At 32.8% G+C, this 16,277-nt stretch overlaps 3 protein-coding genes and 1 long non-coding RNA gene across 20 annotated transcripts in view; 3 read left to right on the forward strand and 1 right to left on the reverse strand.

The window, feature by feature from the left end:
* The window catches only part of LOC143340268 (uncharacterized), a 129,475-nt gene extending 128,253 nt beyond the window's left edge, over positions 1 to 1,222 (forward strand). For 14 of the 16 annotated variants that reach the window (XM_076762008.1, XM_076762018.1, XM_076762010.1 and 11 more), the window contains one exon: positions 533 to 673. Coding sequence is in view for 2 of the 16 variants with exons in the window: in XM_076762021.1 (XP_076618136.1) it covers positions 533 to 676 (144 nt within the window). In the remaining 14 variants the exon portion in view is untranslated. Of the gene's footprint in view, positions 1 to 532 lie in introns of all 16 variants that reach the window. The other 2 variants (XM_076762021.1, XM_076762022.1) reach the window with 1 other exon arrangement.
* A 120-nt stretch (positions 1,223 to 1,342) lies between these two features.
* LOC143340622 (excitatory amino acid transporter 3) lies at positions 1,343 to 3,979 on the forward strand. Its single transcript, XM_076762800.1, has 9 exons — positions 1,343 to 1,943; positions 2,024 to 2,201; positions 2,274 to 2,316; positions 2,622 to 2,658; positions 2,746 to 2,929; positions 3,001 to 3,234; positions 3,334 to 3,525; positions 3,629 to 3,763; positions 3,838 to 3,979. Exons 1-9 carry the CDS (start codon positions 1,706 to 1,708, stop codon positions 3,977 to 3,979), a joined length of 1,383 nt encoding a protein of 460 aa, XP_076618915.1. The 5' UTR covers positions 1,343 to 1,705.
* Positions 3,980 to 6,261: 2,282 nt separating this feature from the next.
* On the reverse strand, positions 6,262 to 8,263 carry LOC143340724 (uncharacterized). 2 transcript variants are annotated; one of them, XR_013079495.1, is made up of 5 exons: positions 7,990 to 8,263; positions 7,609 to 7,895; positions 7,439 to 7,521; positions 7,008 to 7,128; positions 6,262 to 6,930 (listed from the first exon to the last, which is right to left on the reverse strand). It is a non-coding gene; the product is annotated as an uncharacterized LOC143340724 (long non-coding RNA). The 2 variants fall into 2 exon arrangements; XR_013079494.1 differs by having other exon boundaries at positions 7,443 to 7,521; positions 7,990 to 8,251.
* Positions 8,264 to 8,324: 61 nt separating this feature from the next.
* Positions 8,325 to 16,235, forward strand: Swm (Zinc finger protein swm). The gene is made up of 10 exons (XM_076762965.1): positions 8,325 to 8,509; positions 9,582 to 9,700; positions 9,781 to 10,078; positions 10,157 to 10,318; positions 10,402 to 10,760; positions 10,848 to 11,096; positions 11,160 to 11,675; positions 11,762 to 12,549; positions 12,648 to 12,902; positions 13,067 to 16,235. The coding sequence occupies exons 1-10, from the start codon at positions 8,451 to 8,453 to the stop codon at positions 13,145 to 13,147; spliced, it is 2,886 nt and encodes a 961-aa protein (XP_076619080.1). The 5' UTR covers positions 8,325 to 8,450; the 3' UTR covers positions 13,148 to 16,235.
* Positions 16,236 to 16,277: the final 42 nt, after the last annotated feature.

Consider the following 16,277-nt stretch of genomic DNA (forward strand, 5'->3'; position numbering starts at 1 on the left):
TAAATCGTACACTTAGAATTAGAATTTAAATATTTTCATTCCTTGAATTTCATTTAATTCGATTCCCAATATTAATTTCAAGATTATTGAATGATAAGTTCTTGGGTTTCTTTTTATTTTTGAAAATTTAGTTGTAGTTTCGTAAAATGACATTACAATATCCGAATGATTACACAATTTATAAGAAATAGATGTAGATAAACCTTATGCACTGTAATTGCAGTGTCCAATTTTGGAAGTGGTATCAGTAGATCTTTGCATTCCTTTTACTAAATCATAACTTATACATTTTGCATGGTCAAGAATAACTATGTATAACATTAGATTTTGCAATAAAATTAGTCACCTAGCGACCATGAATTTTTATACTTTTAATATTCTAATCTTTTCAGAATAATTGGTCTCACTAATCTACGTTTAAGTGTGTTTGTGTTGTTGTGTCGAGTTCACTTGTATGCATAATAATTAATTTTCATAATTAATTATGAATATAGATAAGGATCTAATTGCATTCGTAATTTCTGTGCTATAGGTTGTATTGACAGAACCACCTCAGCAGGGCACCGGGGTCCGTAATTGCGCCTGGCGAATCGTAATCACCAAAAAGCGAAAGTCAATAAACAAATTTTTCTCCTTTTATTTGAGCAAAATCAAATTACCTCACATGAAAAAGTGAAACAAAAAAGATCTATAAGAGTCCTGATTAAAAGGGAAAATGAAAATTGCGTACTATACAAAAAAAAACCAAATATTAAGCAGCATAGGAAAATATGTAGATCTAGATATGTAAACTTACGAAACATGACTTTGTATAAATGTAACGTTAATAAATTTCTTTACTGATCTCACTAATACTTCATATAAACGACAATGAACTAATTATTGGAACTTTAAGGATCGATAGTCATGATTTTAATGGAAGAACGATAGATTATGACATTTTTCTTCAGAAGACTGGATGCAGATGGAATGCATAATGCATAATGTGATGTTTTAATGATTAACTCAAAAGATGATGCAGAATTGTAAAGATATGTATAAATTATATTAAATGATTAAAGAAGTATATAGCATAATAATGCGAACTCAGTTACAAATACGTAAAATTATGGCCTGAAAATTAAAAACGTGTGTAAATACACATCCTTCATGTATTGTGCACGATCATATTTATTATATTGTAATAGGTGCAAAATAAATAAAAAGCAAAATATCAACATTATTTACTTATTTACTTACTTATGTACTACGATTACTGTTCAATAATGTAATTTTGTAATAATTAATTAAATAATCAGACAAAATCTCGTTCGTGCATTCGTAAACAATTCTAAACAGTCATCGATACATTTACTATCGAGAATAAGATATTTTACACGCGGTAATAGTTTCTATTTTTAAGTAATCTGCTACCCGTAACGTTTAAAACAAGACAGCACTGTTTTGAAAAACTACACGACAATATGATAAACAGGAAGACTTGATGCAAACTACATAAAACCGCGCTTTTATTTTATCATTTTATCAGATAAGAATTCTTATCTTTGTATATATGCATTAAGAACTAGACAATTTTATCTAACTAACGTTTATATCAGCGAACTAAATATAATTTATTTATTCTAATATAAAGTATGCATCCATGTGGATCATATACAAGTTATCGCACTATCGATTGTGAACATTAATAACAAATTAATATAAAATGAATGTGTTAAAGAATTTATTAAAACAAAAGCTAATACTACATACAATTATCGGTGTATCTACTGGAATTGTAACAGGTCTAATCCTTAAGATTTCTACAGATCAACCATGGTCTGAACGAAATCTAATGTATCTCAGGTTTCCAGGAGAATTATTTATGAGACTAGTAAATTGTTTAATATTACCTCTTTTAACATCTAGCATTGTAAGTGCTACTTGCAATTTAAAGAAATCAGGTAAATGTGAAACAATTAATAGTGTCATTATTAAACAATATAATTCATCTTTATATCGTTTAATATCGTAAAATCCGTAGGTCGCATTAGAGTAATGGCATTGTACTATTACACGACAACAACAATACTTGGAATAACATTAAGTGTTATACTTGTTGAAACAATAGAACCTGGAAAATTGAATAAAAATGAAAATATTGTATTACAAAATACTACCAAATATTTCATTACGGAAGATACGATTTTAGATTTATTTCGGTAATTCATATTGACATTTCCGATACAATTTTATTTCATATATTTATTCAATTTTATTTGTTTTTATCATAGCAATCTGATACCAGATAACATAGTGAATGCATGCATAAATCAGGTAATGGAATTTTTATTTTATATCCTAGTGGCCATTTCGATCGAACAAAAATTGTTAAAACAATACGAAAAATTTAAGATAGGGAAAGGACACTAGGTATCATTAAAATTTGGTCATCTAATTATTTTCGTTAGCTCTGTTTATTGTTTTTGAACGATGAATAAATTATATATAAATTTGTTTTCATTGTCATATTTTTGAAAAATTTTTCGATTATTTTTTAAGCAAAAAAACAATATGATTTTACTTGTAAAATCAGGTGACTTGTTTTAAATGATGCATCTTCTATAAAGATATTGTTTTAGTATCAGACTGTGTTAGAGACACCAGTAAATAAATCAGGTATGTTAGAATAATACAAACAGCTTTCCCTTGTATACACTGAACCGACAAACAAGTGTAATTATTATATTTTTCCTTATTTTATAGTACCAATAGACGAATGGAAAATAAAGCATAAAAATGTGTCAGGAACAAATGTTATAGGCTTGGTATTCTTTAGTTTAATACTGGGTATAGCAATTGGAAACATAGGTGCTAAGGGTGAATCTTTAAAAAACATGTTTCATTCTCTATCAGAAGCAATGATGGAAATTATGAATTGGGCAATAATGTAAAGATAATAATTACCGAATGCAATGGAGAAAATTAACGACTTTAGTAAATAATATTTATACCATATAGGATTGCACCAATAAGCGTATTCTTTCTTATCTCTGCCAAAATTCTGGAAGTAGAAAATTTTGGCAGTGTAATCAAACAACTGGGAGTTTATATATTGACTGTGTTCAGTGGTTTGCTTATACAAGGCTTTGTATTGCTCCCTTTGTTATATTTTATATGTACACACCAATCTCCATACAAAATTATACTTAAACTTGGATCAGCTTTTGCCACTGCATTTAGTACATCATCCAGGTAATTAATCATAATGAATCTAATATATATAATTTAAACAAAATTTGTTGAATTATTTCTTTTCAAAAAAATTTTAAATATCTAAAAATTATACTTTAGTACAGCTACAGTTCCAATAACAATTGCATGTTTAGAACACATTGGAATACCATCTAAAATAAGTAAATTTATTGTTCCAATCGGTGCTACAATAAATATGGATGGTATAGCATTATATGAAAGTATTGGTGCAATCTTTATAATTCAATTGCATGGAATAGAATATTCATTAATTCAAATAATAATAATCAGGTCTGTATTATAATTGTTTTCATCGATATTCTCATGAAGAAATACAAAATAATTAAATACAATTACACTTGTATGCTAACATTTAAAAAAAAAAATGTTATAGCATCACATGCACTATATCATGCATTGGTGCTGCTGGTTTACCTAGTGGTGGTTACGTAATGTTAATAATGGTACTAAATTCTGTGGGAGTTCCAGCAGAAGATGTTTCATTAATTATTGCTATCGATTGGCTCGTGTAAGCATCTATCAATCTACTTAAGTAATCTAAATCATTTGTTCGATGTAATAAATTAAAATATTGCTTCTCAGAGATCGTTTTAGAACCACCTTGAACATCATAGCTGATGCTCTAGGTGCTGGCATAATAACCCATTATTATGAAAAAAGTAGACAAAATTCTGTACCTGAAAACATTGAATTATGTACCCCAAATGAAATGACGAGATTATAAATTTAACTGTTGTCTTTGGCCAAGAATAAATCACAAGTCTGATGCGATTGGTCAATAAATATATTTTTATTTGTAATATTTCATACATCTTTACACATTCACTCTAATCGAGTACTTATCTATAGAACTGTAATTATTATAGATTAATAATAACATGATCTTGTATGGAAGACATTAAAACAACAATACCAAATATCTCATTGTAACTAAATGTATAGAAAATTAAAGAAATAAACAATTATTATTCTAAATTTTAAATGGATTGTACAAAAAGCGATTTATTTCTACCTAACCTAGACCACTAACTCCAGACATTTAATTTTTTAACCAGGGATACATAAAGCACAGTCATAATTAACTAATATTAAAAGAAATATGATAACAATTGTTTTAAACTAAAAATATAAACAATCAGTGCTCCGTAAACTCTGCAATAACCACTCGAAGGTATGTATAACAAGCATTTTAAATATTATTCGAATCTAATTAATACTTAATTAAGTTCTCCAACCATTTTTCTACACATCTTTTCACGTAAATAATTAATTATAAACGATTACTGGAAGCGATAAACATTTTAATCATGCTATTAAAAACTCCAATACTATTTATACAGACCCCCTCTCGCCCCCCACGATTTGGTGACGACGTATAGTATCGCCATCTAAGAACAGGTTTCAAACTAAAGGCGGAGTACAAATCCCCTCTCGCCCCCCACGATTTGGTGCAAACGTATAGTATCGCCATCTAAGAACAGGTTTCGAACTAAAAATTTCGTGCCAGGATCACAGAATGTATATGGAGGTATCCGGAGTACAGCTACCCCCACTCCTCCTACTCCTGATGTACACTACCTTGATTATTCATTAATAACTCATTTCCTGGGATTCAAATATGAACTTTTAGAATTGGAGAATGTAGTATAAACCCTTGGCAAGATTCAAGGATAGTTTTTAGAACCATGCCTTGCCTCGTTAAATAGTTATTAACAAATATCGGAAGTCGGAACATTTACGGCTGTATCACTGCCTGCTTTAATCGATGAATTATCAACTTTTCAGCAATAGCAGGCATATTTTGGCTATTAGAGAACCAAGTAGACATCTCTGGCAACATTCAAGGATCGATTTTGCTACGCTCCATGCTCTAATTAATTAGTTATTAACGATAGATGCCTATGATGTCACGTTAAAAGGTTAGAAACAGTGGGCCGACTGCCGATATTCGTTAATAACTATTTAATGGGGCATGGCATAGCTCTAAAAAGTATCCTTGAATGTTGCCAAGGGTCCATACTAGATTCTTAAACTCTAAAAGTTCATAATTTGTTCCCAGGAAACGCGTAATTAATAAATTAAAGAGCAACAATTTATTACAAGCCGAGAAGCACATAGTACGCTGTTGTCGCCGCTAGATGGCGCCACCATCCAACAATCAATAATTCTCTGCTTGTCATGAACTACTGCTCCTTAATTTACTAATTACGCCTTTCCTGAGAACAAATTATGAACTTTTAGAGTTTAAGAATCTAGTATAGACCCTTGGCAAGATTCAAGGATACGTTTTAGAACCGTGCCATGCCTCATTAAATAGTTATTAACGAATATCCGGAGTCGGCCCACTGTTTCTAACCTTTTAACGCGACACCTTAGGCGTCTATCGCTAATAACTAATTAATTAGAGCATGGAGCGTTGTAAAATCGGTCCTTGAATGTTACCAGGGATGTCTACTTGGTTCTCTAATAGCCAAAATATGTCTGCTATTGCTGAAAAGTTGATAATTCATCGATTAAAGCAGGCAGTGATACAGCCGTAAATGTTCCGACTTCAGATATTTGTTAATAACTATTTAACGAGGCATGGTATGGTTCTAAAAACTATCCTTGAATCTTGCCAAGGGTTTATACTACATTCTCCAATTCTAAAAGTTCATATTTGAATCCCAGGAAATGAGTTATTAATGAATAATCAAGGTAGTGTACATCAGGAGTAGGAGGAGTGGGGGTAGCTGTACTCCGGATACCTCCATATACATTCTGTGATCCTGGCACGAAATTTTTAGTTCGAATCCCGTTAGTAGATGGCGATACTATATTTTGTCACTTTTTAGCGCAATATTTAATCGTTTCCAGTGATCGTTTATAACTTATTAATTGCATTGAACAGTGTAAAGAGAAATGATTGAATAACTAAATGAAATTCAAATAATATTTCTAACTTTAGAATTTATAAAAATTAAGGAATTACTGAGATAGGTAGAGGAGAATTTAAATAAGAAGATGGAATATGTACAGTGATTTTTATTTTTTATCAATATAAATACAAGGAATGTTTTACACGTTTCTAACTTTATTAAATAAAAATATGCGTCGAAATCTTGATAGCCCGTTTTATAAATAAATTTAATTGATGAGTAATACGTTTTTATAATAATTGTTAAATGAAGGTATGGTGTATACATATGTACGCTCATACATAGGAATAATAAAAAGAATTGGCTTTGAATCAATAGTTAAAATATGATCCGGAAGTCTGAAAACGTATTTCCATAACAATTTCCATAACAATTTTTCATAATTTTTGTTTCATTATGATTCGAAAGCGAAAAAGGAAGACGCACATTTGTTTTCTCTCTCGGCTCTCTCGAGAGGGTCCGAGGTGCATCCGTGTTTACTTCGAACAGCTTCGGTGAATCGAGGAAGAGGACGTGTGTCAATTTGTCTTTGTCGACGAATGCATGATCCGATATAGTATGCGAAAATGGAATGAGGATTTCCTGGTGAACCTAGTGCCCAGCCTGGTAATACTGATTCCTGGTCCACCTAGTGCCCGATCTGGTAACACTGATCCCTACAGCCTCCCTACTCCCAACTAGCAGTGTTTCCAGATGCGACCGAAAGTTGCATCAGTGAAGTACCATGATCCAGTAAACATAGTTATCATATGGACCCCTGTTGCAGAAAATCAAAAATCTGAAGACAAAATTTATCGCGCGATATTCATTTATAACACAACATTTTTGTTTTACCTCTTCATTTGAGCTTGCTAGACTTTTAATGCCCGTATAATCATCTTTAATATTTGCTGTGCTGGCTATGCATTTCAGTGTCCACGTGCGAAGTTACCCAATGAAGAATAAGACTGCAGCTCTAACAGAATGACAGTAATTATAATTCACTTTAGCGTTTGTCAATTATTTTAAATGTAATTTCAATCTGGATCAACGTATTACATTTATGCTTCCATAATGAAGCACTGCGTTCTTTAAAAAATATTCTAATTCTAACTTCATGTTGTAAAACAAGTTTCTCGTGCCATAAATTAATAAATAGGATATATAAACGAGTAATTACACAAATAAGTTTATCAATAAATTGATATAATTTTTACAGTTTAGAAAGACAATGTCCTAGGTCGAATTAAATAGTGAAATGTTTATAGGAAATACGAATTCAATACCTACGTATTAACTGCTCGATCACTAACAATAAGAGTGGCATTTGTACGAAATGGCAATCCTGCACGTGTTAGTAGCGGCAACTCTGTACAGGCCGTAAGGAGAGAGACTTTATACGTTTGCCAGGTTTATCGATTTCAGAGGTTCAGTTGACTATAGTTTCTAGAGTTACCGTTTTTTAAACGAAGAGGTCGCTTTAAAATCACTATTTTTTACGCGGTCGGTATTTTAGTTCGTCTCACACGAAGTCCCATTGAATGGTAGATCTAGACTATTCTTTGTCTATGACTGTAGCATCGAAACATTCCCTAAAAACATTCAATCACAGATATAATTAATACAGCATTTTTTCTAAACATTCCCTTGAATTGAGATATCTATACTCTTTATTTCCAATTAATATGGCATTTCTTTAAACGCTGCCCTGAATTGATGCGCTATTGGATTATTATTTTGTCCCTGAAAGAATGAAATGCAGTAAAAAAAATAGTTCCATATGTACATATAATAGAAAACATATCGTACTCAAAAAGCAAAGCTGTTTGATACTAACGCTATGTTACATAAATGATTATCATATGTAACGTCACTGATTGACTAATGTAAAATGACTGTAGAACTTTTAAAAGTGATGTCCTTTCCGTCCTCGTCACACGCTTCGCAATAGTGTGGACCGTCTATGGAATCATATTATCAAATGTTCCTAAATCCACTGAAAATTTTATCTGCAAAGAAGTCTGTATGCAACGTTATACGTTCAACTACATTCTGCACACTCTATGTTGACAAACTAGCGAGCGTAACTAACTTATTTGACGAGGCACTACCAGCGGCGACTCCTGTGATATTTTCTAGAAGCGAAATGTCTATCTATGTGAACGCTATGTGTATAGGAGGAGATTTCAGAATGGCGACTGTCTTTACTTAGGGGAATACTTATTCCCGCCCAGAAATTGTGTAATTAACGTGTGTTTTTGAAAAGTTCCATGTGTTTTCATCGCATATTCACTAAAAATGATAATAGAGAATCCAGATCAATTCAAGGCGTGGCTCACCGCCGTCTTGGAGCCGCTGTAAGTAGGCCAGCTTGCCCGAGTACAGTTTTAGGTGTATGTGTATGCATTTGATGTTGTAAATGGCCGTACATGTGCTATGCTTTATACCCCATGCAGATTTATATTTACGTAGGGTACCTTGTCTGTTTCTAAATGATCTTCGATAGATCGTCTCGGACAGCGTTATCGCACCAGATTGATCGCGCTTTTGGTAAAAACCAATAGAACAACAATATGCCCGTTCGCGATATATTCCTCATGCAATTTGCAGCGAATACATTTCGAGTAATTGAGAGTAAAATAGTTAATTTTGCTAAGTTTTATTACAGAGCTTCAATTCTATGCATATTTCCCTAAGTATCACGAGCGGATGACCCTCTTTACTTCTTACTCAATTTCAGAAATTGGCTTATTCCATAACTATTTGTTGACAATACTGATTAATTGAACATGATCTCCTCTGCAAATAAATTCTGATTAAAGATATTCGTTTATCTAATACAAGATTTGCCTTGTAAACAACTTAATGATTACTAAAACATGTGCAAAGAAAAGATATTGAAATTTGTTGCAACTATATAAAAATATTAAATGTGTTATGAGCTATTAATATATCTTGTATCATATTTTTTGTATCATCACAAATAATTTTATTATTGACATATAATTGACTAATTACAAGCATGTAATTAACTTTATTTATAGATGTATAATTTATTGATCTAGTTTTTTTGTACCCTGTAACTTACAGAAATGTTATAATAGATTGCAATTGACTTATTTAAATAATGTTTATTATATAGCCTAATACTTTATTCTTTTGTCTGGTGGAAACTTATACATAATCATAATTGTTAACATGTATTCATCTTTCATGTAGACTGATATAGTAAAAACACCATTTATATTTTCTGCAGTAATATATAATAATTATATGTTGCATTAAACTTTCATACTGTTAAATACATTTTGTAACAGTCTATAATTAGCTAATCTGTAGTTAAAATTTACATCAATCGGAAATTAAACTTGTATAATTATTTTCTAATTATTCACATATAATATTAATATTATTTATTTACCTTTGCAGTTGTGATGCTGATCCTGCTGCATTAGCAAAATATGTATATGCCCTTGTTAAGAAGGACAAAACATTGGAAGAATTGAGAGGTGGAATGGTTGAACAACTTGATGTATTTCTGCAACATGGTATGTTTACATTAATTATAAGAACAATTTATTTGCATAAATTACAAATTAATTGTTTTACCATGGTGCTTTTCTCATAGAAACCAAGAACTTTGTAGAATTGCTATTTAAAACATTGGAGACCCAAGAATACATACTTCCACCTGCAAAGAATGATCCAGATAGTGGTGGGACACCACCAGGTGTAAATCCACCAGCACCTGCATTAGTAACAGAAAAAATAGCTGAAAGTACAATTCCAGTTACTACTGTGAATACAAATATCCCTGTGCCCCTCCAAATAAATGGATCAGCTCCTATGGCAATAGGTAAACGTGAAACTAGAAAATCAGACTCTGACAAAATTGACAAAGAAAAAGAAAAACGTTCACGAAGTCGGTAAGTTTAATTGAAATAACAAAGAAGGGGAAATTTATGTAATATATTTTTCTGAACCGTAAATTATGTTTGCTTTAGAAGCGGCCGAATGAGATCTAGAACAAGATCACGTTCACGTTCGTGGGAAAGAGATAGACGTAGATCTAGAAGCAGAGAACATATTCGCCGTGATCGAGAACGCGACAGAAGTCGACCCTGGAGAAACGAGTCTCCACCAAATACAAGACGACACGATAGAAGGTCTGTAATAGTATTACATCGCGAACAAAGTATTTCAATTTGTACATTTCGTTCTTCTCTACAATATTTGATGTTGCACGTAGACGGAGTAGAAGTCGTAGTACATCGCCAATACGACCCAGAATACGAGACGGCCCTGACAATCGTGACCACAGAGCACGATTTAGGAACAGGTCTCCAACGCCTCTTCGATCAAGATCTCGATCAAGATCATTAGATCGTAAGAAAGTAGATCGGTCGGAAAGAATGGATGTAGACAGAACAGAAAGAATTGAAGGAAGTCCTGGTGGTGGTACTCCAACACAGGATAGTAATCACGGAGATGTAGACATGAGGTTGTCTACTACTAGTCAATCAATTCAAAGCGTTGTTGCTGTTGCTTCTAGTGTACCAAATAACCAACCAGGATTCCAAACAAAGAGGAGGTGCAGAGACTTTGACGGTTTGTATTTTCCGATTTATTGATTGATATAGTAAATATTGCGTTACAAGATATTTAATTCTCTAAGAAAGAAACATGTACTTACAGAAAAAGGCTATTGCATGCGAGGTGATTTGTGCCCTTATGATCATGGTACAGATCCAGTTGTATTAGAAGATGTAGCTTTAAGTCGCGTTCTGACCTTCGGACCGCATAGTGCACAAGCACCGGGAACTGTACCTGTAACAGCAGTACCAGAACCACCTCAAGGACCTACAGGAAATGCACCACCTCAACACCTTCCTCTTGCGAGTTTACCTCCGCCTCATTTAAGAAATCAACATCATTCTAATATGGGTAAGCATTAGTTTATTAGTGTACTGTTGTATTAGTGTTTTAACATGCAATGAATTTTTACAGATGCATTCGCAGAGTATAATCCAGACGCGCCAAGCATGGAGCCACGAATGCCATGGGGAAGGCATCCCCTACCAGGACCTGGAATTTATGGACGAGGTCAAAGAGAATTAATTAGTGTGCCAGTTATTCCACATACGAACTCGTCTGAGATAACGCATACTCAGACGAATCCGTTAAAGCGTAAACAAGCATTCGATTTCAATCGTCTTGGACCAAAACAACGAGTGGTACATAATTCGGCCAACTGTTCTTTGGAACTGAAAAAGGTTCCTCGCAGCCTGAACAACATAACCCAATTGAATAATCACTTCTCAAAATTCGGTAAAATTGTAAATATCCAAGTTAATTTTGGTGGAGATCCTGAGGGAGCGTTAGTTACCTTTCAACTACCAACCGAAGCAAAGGCTGCGTACAGAAGTACAGAGGCTGTGTTGAATAATAGATTTATCAAAGTGTTTTGGCACAACAATGTTAACAATAACGCAGCTGGTGATGCTATTGAAAACGTACCGCCAGGTAAGTTTGTATAAAGTTCGTAATTGATTACATTTTTCTTTAAATAAAACAATTCAATATTTAACCGAAGACTTCATTTTATTTAGGATGTCGACCCTCTGTTAAAGAACGATTGGGTGCTGCTATACCCGCGCCAGCAAAAACCGAAGAAAATGAATATATTCCCACTCGTCGTTCAACCGAAGAACAAGTCACGCAAAGCTTGGTTCCGACATCGCCAAAAACCACCACCACTGTTCCTACGCGGGAAGATAAAGTACTTGCAATAAAAAAGACACAAGAAATACTAGCTGCTAAGGAAACCTTAAAAAAGAAACAGGAAGAGAAACGTAAAGAGGCATTAAAGTTAACCGCCGACCTGCGAAAAAGAAAACAAGAATTATTAGATAAGCATTTGATAGAAATTCGAGCATTGATTGACAAAGCCGAAAAAAATCCAGAACAAAAAGATGCACTTATGACAACGATAAAGACTATGCAACAAACTATTGACAATTTACGAAAGGATCTAGCTGCAAATGGTCAAATTGGTGGAAATAAGACACAAGCGAAATCCAGAGAACAAACCCAAAAAGAGATATTAGACGCTGAGTTAGATTTAATGACTGCTCAACAAGAGGGACAAGACGCCGGAGAGTTGCAAAAGAGATTAAACGAGCTACGAGCTCAAGCTGCTGCGTTAGGTTTAAATGCAGGTCCAACTGTTGGTAGAGGTACAAGATCCAGTAGAGTTATACGAGGTACCCATGCATTATCATATAGAGGTCGTGGTAGAGGAAGTTTTACTCACGTTTCGGTAGATCACAGACCGACGAGTCTTCTAGTCTCTGGTTACGAAACCGAAGAAAAGGCTGAAGTTTTAGCGCATTTTCAAGTAAGTATCCATTTATCCTTCTGCGTTCCAGTTCCAGCTATGCTCCCCACTGTATGTTGTTCCATTTAATTAATTTCTGTACTAATTGTGTGTTTCAGCAATTTGGAGAAATAGTGAATCAAATAGTAGATGATGCAACACCTTCAATTGTAATCAATTTCAAATCAAGAAAAGAAGCCGAGGTGGCTTTAGTAAAGGGACGCACATTTCAGGATAGATTATTATCTATAACATGGGTTTCCGGGCATCACTTACACCGTGGTGGAGGTGGTAGCAATACAAACGCATCAGTACAACTTTCTTCACGTTCCGAACAAGCACCACCTACAACAGATGAAGAAATTGATTTAGAAGTAAGCTCCTAAGACTTAAATTTAATTATAATATTCCTTCCTGTTTGGCAAATATTTCAGAACAATTGAATTAACATTTCCTGTTCTGTTTAATGTAACATTAAATTAAAGAAATAAAGAACCATTCTGTTAATTTTATATACGTTAAATTTGATTTGTAACAGGGTAACGTAGAAGCATTACTTCTCGAAGAGAACGAAGAAGAGGAGGATGAAGATGGTGAATCGCGTAGCTGGCGGCGATAGCAGCGTCAGCGTTATTCGTGACAAAAACTTGATACCAGCTACAATGACTGTGTGATGATCTGGGCAAATCAATACATGCTCAGCACCTGCGCCACTGCTGCACCGTCGTTTGATGCATCAAATGCCATGATTTTCACGAAAGAGTCAGGTTACGAGCTCATACACGTTATCATGAGTGTTACACTATTTGTTAATATTATTAAATATATGCGTGTGCGCGTTATAACGATATGAAAAATATATACCGTGCCGAGTTGCGCGTCGCAAAATAGAAAACTGATATGCAAGTTTCCAACAAGAAAAAATCTAACCAAAGGGTGTAACCGGATAAGATGATCAAAAATGACTCTAAATCAAATTGAACTTGTCATGCATCAATCGATGGAGGGCACAGAGAAAAACCTTTGCAATTTTGGCTCTAGTTATAGGATGAAACACAGTTTTTGCTTGATTTGTCTTATTTACATCAATCGAAAATTCTGAAAAAAATTAGGTATATTTTAGCCATTGGAATACACACCTGTGAATCTTTTCAGAATTTTTAGCTTCAAAACCGATTTTAAAAAATAAAAAAAATTTTTGAAATGCCGATTTCTTATAGAAATTACGAAATGTCTACATATTTTTATAGTTTTAGCACCTGGTTAGGATTATTAACATATCATTTTTTCAGATTTTTCAAGATGGGGGCACATATTTTAAAAAATCAAAAAGCCGGTTATTTGTTAGATTACTGACGACGTCAATCTTTTGACTATGTTGATATTATTATAGTTTTATTAGCTCATTATAATCGTTAACTTGTAATTTTTTCAGATTTTTTAGAAAGGTGCGTCATATTGAAAAAATTAGAAAACCATTATTCTTTACCTTTTCCATATCCATACAAGTATCACAATCATACGACTCATATAATTAATTTTTTAAATGGATATTATATCGAATTTTAAATAACGTGCATTTAGATTATTTTCTACAAAAAAGTTATCCTACTGCTTTAGTCTTCGTTGCTATCATCGTTGATTACAGGATGTGTTTCTTCAATAGCAAAAATTTTGGAGAGGATTTCTACCAGCAAAGTTTCTTTACCAGTTTCGTTACCAAACGAGAATCATTAATTTCCAATGTGGTTCGTTGATACCGTTTGCCTTAAACAAAAGGCATAACTATTTTAAATCTATTGTCTTCCAAATAGTTTATCGCGTCTCGAATATCATCAATTATGATCCATACAGTCTTCTCAAAATAAATATTTGTTTCCTTGTTTCATGTGATGCATTGATAGTATTACTTATAGAGCTGCAGACTAAGCAATATCTGTGACTTAAGATAAATCTGAAAAGTGGCATTTTAATATATTCATACTCGCTTGCCTGTCTAGAATCATTTCTGTTAAAAATGCAGAATGAATCTTCTTTTGATGGTACAGAATTAGATGATGATTTTCTTGGTGAAGAACATGCAACACAATCAAATAAAGCTTTTTTTAATACATCATGCGAAGTACTGGACAATGGTACTTCATATTCTTCTGTGTAGATATTTCTTCTGTTTCTATAACACTGTCCAATAAACTAAAATCTTTTTCTGTTGTGCTATATCCGCTAGGTATTCCTAGTAAAATTTCAAACAGGAATGCAGAAGTAGAATTGTTCCATCATTCTTAGTCTTTGAGGAGTATGAATTTTTGTGAAAAAGTACGATTTTTAGCAAAAATGAGATGTTGCATGAAAACTAAAAACTCTTTAACCGTTTGAATGGCAGGAATAATTTTGAAAAGCGTGTCGAATACTGCCACGCGAGGCGATAACGCTTCATCTGTTTCATATCGAAAAAAAACCAATCAGTAACATTAAATCCTTAACGCTCATATGTTTTATGGATTTTCAGTCGAAATTGCACAAACTTTTGTTTTGCCTAAATTCACGTCCTGTGAGCATTGTAATTTTGTTTCGCAATGCTAGTAGTCTACGCGTATTTTACGTAGTTTTAACTACTTTTGCTAAAATACACGAATGTTAAATGACTGACACCGTCAGTAATATGAAAAATTACCGGTTTTTGTGATGTTGTTCTGCCCCATTTTGAAAAATTTGACAAATATATATGTTAACAACCAGAACGAGGTGCTTAAACTGTTTGAATGTAAACTTAGTCATTTTATAACTTCTATAGCAAATCGGCATTTCAAAATTTTTTTTATTTTTTATTTTAAGTTCAGTTTTGAAGCTAAAAATTTTGAAAATATTCATAGATGTATATTCTGATGGCTAAAATATTCGTAATTTTTCAAAATTTCGATCGAAGAAAATAAGAGAAATCAAGAAAAAATTGTAAATTGCGATACATCCTAGAACTACCTCAATCGTGCGGATAGGAAACTGAAACTTTGCAGAATGGGTTTTTTCTCTGTATCCTCCATCGACTGATGCATGGCAAATTTATCTGGTTACGCCTTTTATCCCATTATTTGTAGAATAAAATCGCTATGTTTTGTATGGGAAACATCTTATTCTGAATTCAAAATCCTTTTCTTTCGTGTGTAGAACTGTGAATTGTCTCTTGTTATTTCTTTCGAGATATATCTATAATAACAGTAGACAGACTTTTAGAATAAGTAGATACTTATAATTTTCAGAAATTTTACAATCGAAAGTGAGGAAACTATATTTATAACTTGTAAGATACAAATACAATTTATTATATAATTACTACATAAGATATAGCGTATAACGCTTCGAAATAGTGTAATTTGTTTTTCTTTTTTACTTTCACTTGATGTACTATTTAAAGTTTGTTCCTGTAATGATGTACAGTGTAATGTATAATTGTCATGATTTCCTTTTATCAAATGTCAATGAAGCTAAGTTTATTAGAATCGAAAAAGCTTATTCGTGCATAATTTTACACTAGTTGTTTCAATATATACTAAAAACAAAATAATATACCATTGTTACAAACAAATTCTTAATTTTCAAGGTAAGTATTAAATTCCGCAATAAATGAAGCACGTATACATTCTACGCGAATTTTAGAGAAAAGAAAATCACAGACTATGTTTCAATGCCTTTGGCATTTCATTGTACATATGAATAAACTTATTTGATACATTTTGAAAATAATTTTGAGT

Source organism: Colletes latitarsis, chromosome 3 (assembly GCF_051014445.1).
Source record: "Colletes latitarsis isolate SP2378_abdomen chromosome 3, iyColLati1, whole genome shotgun sequence".
Taxonomy (NCBI): Eukaryota; Metazoa; Arthropoda; class Insecta; order Hymenoptera; family Colletidae; genus Colletes; species Colletes latitarsis.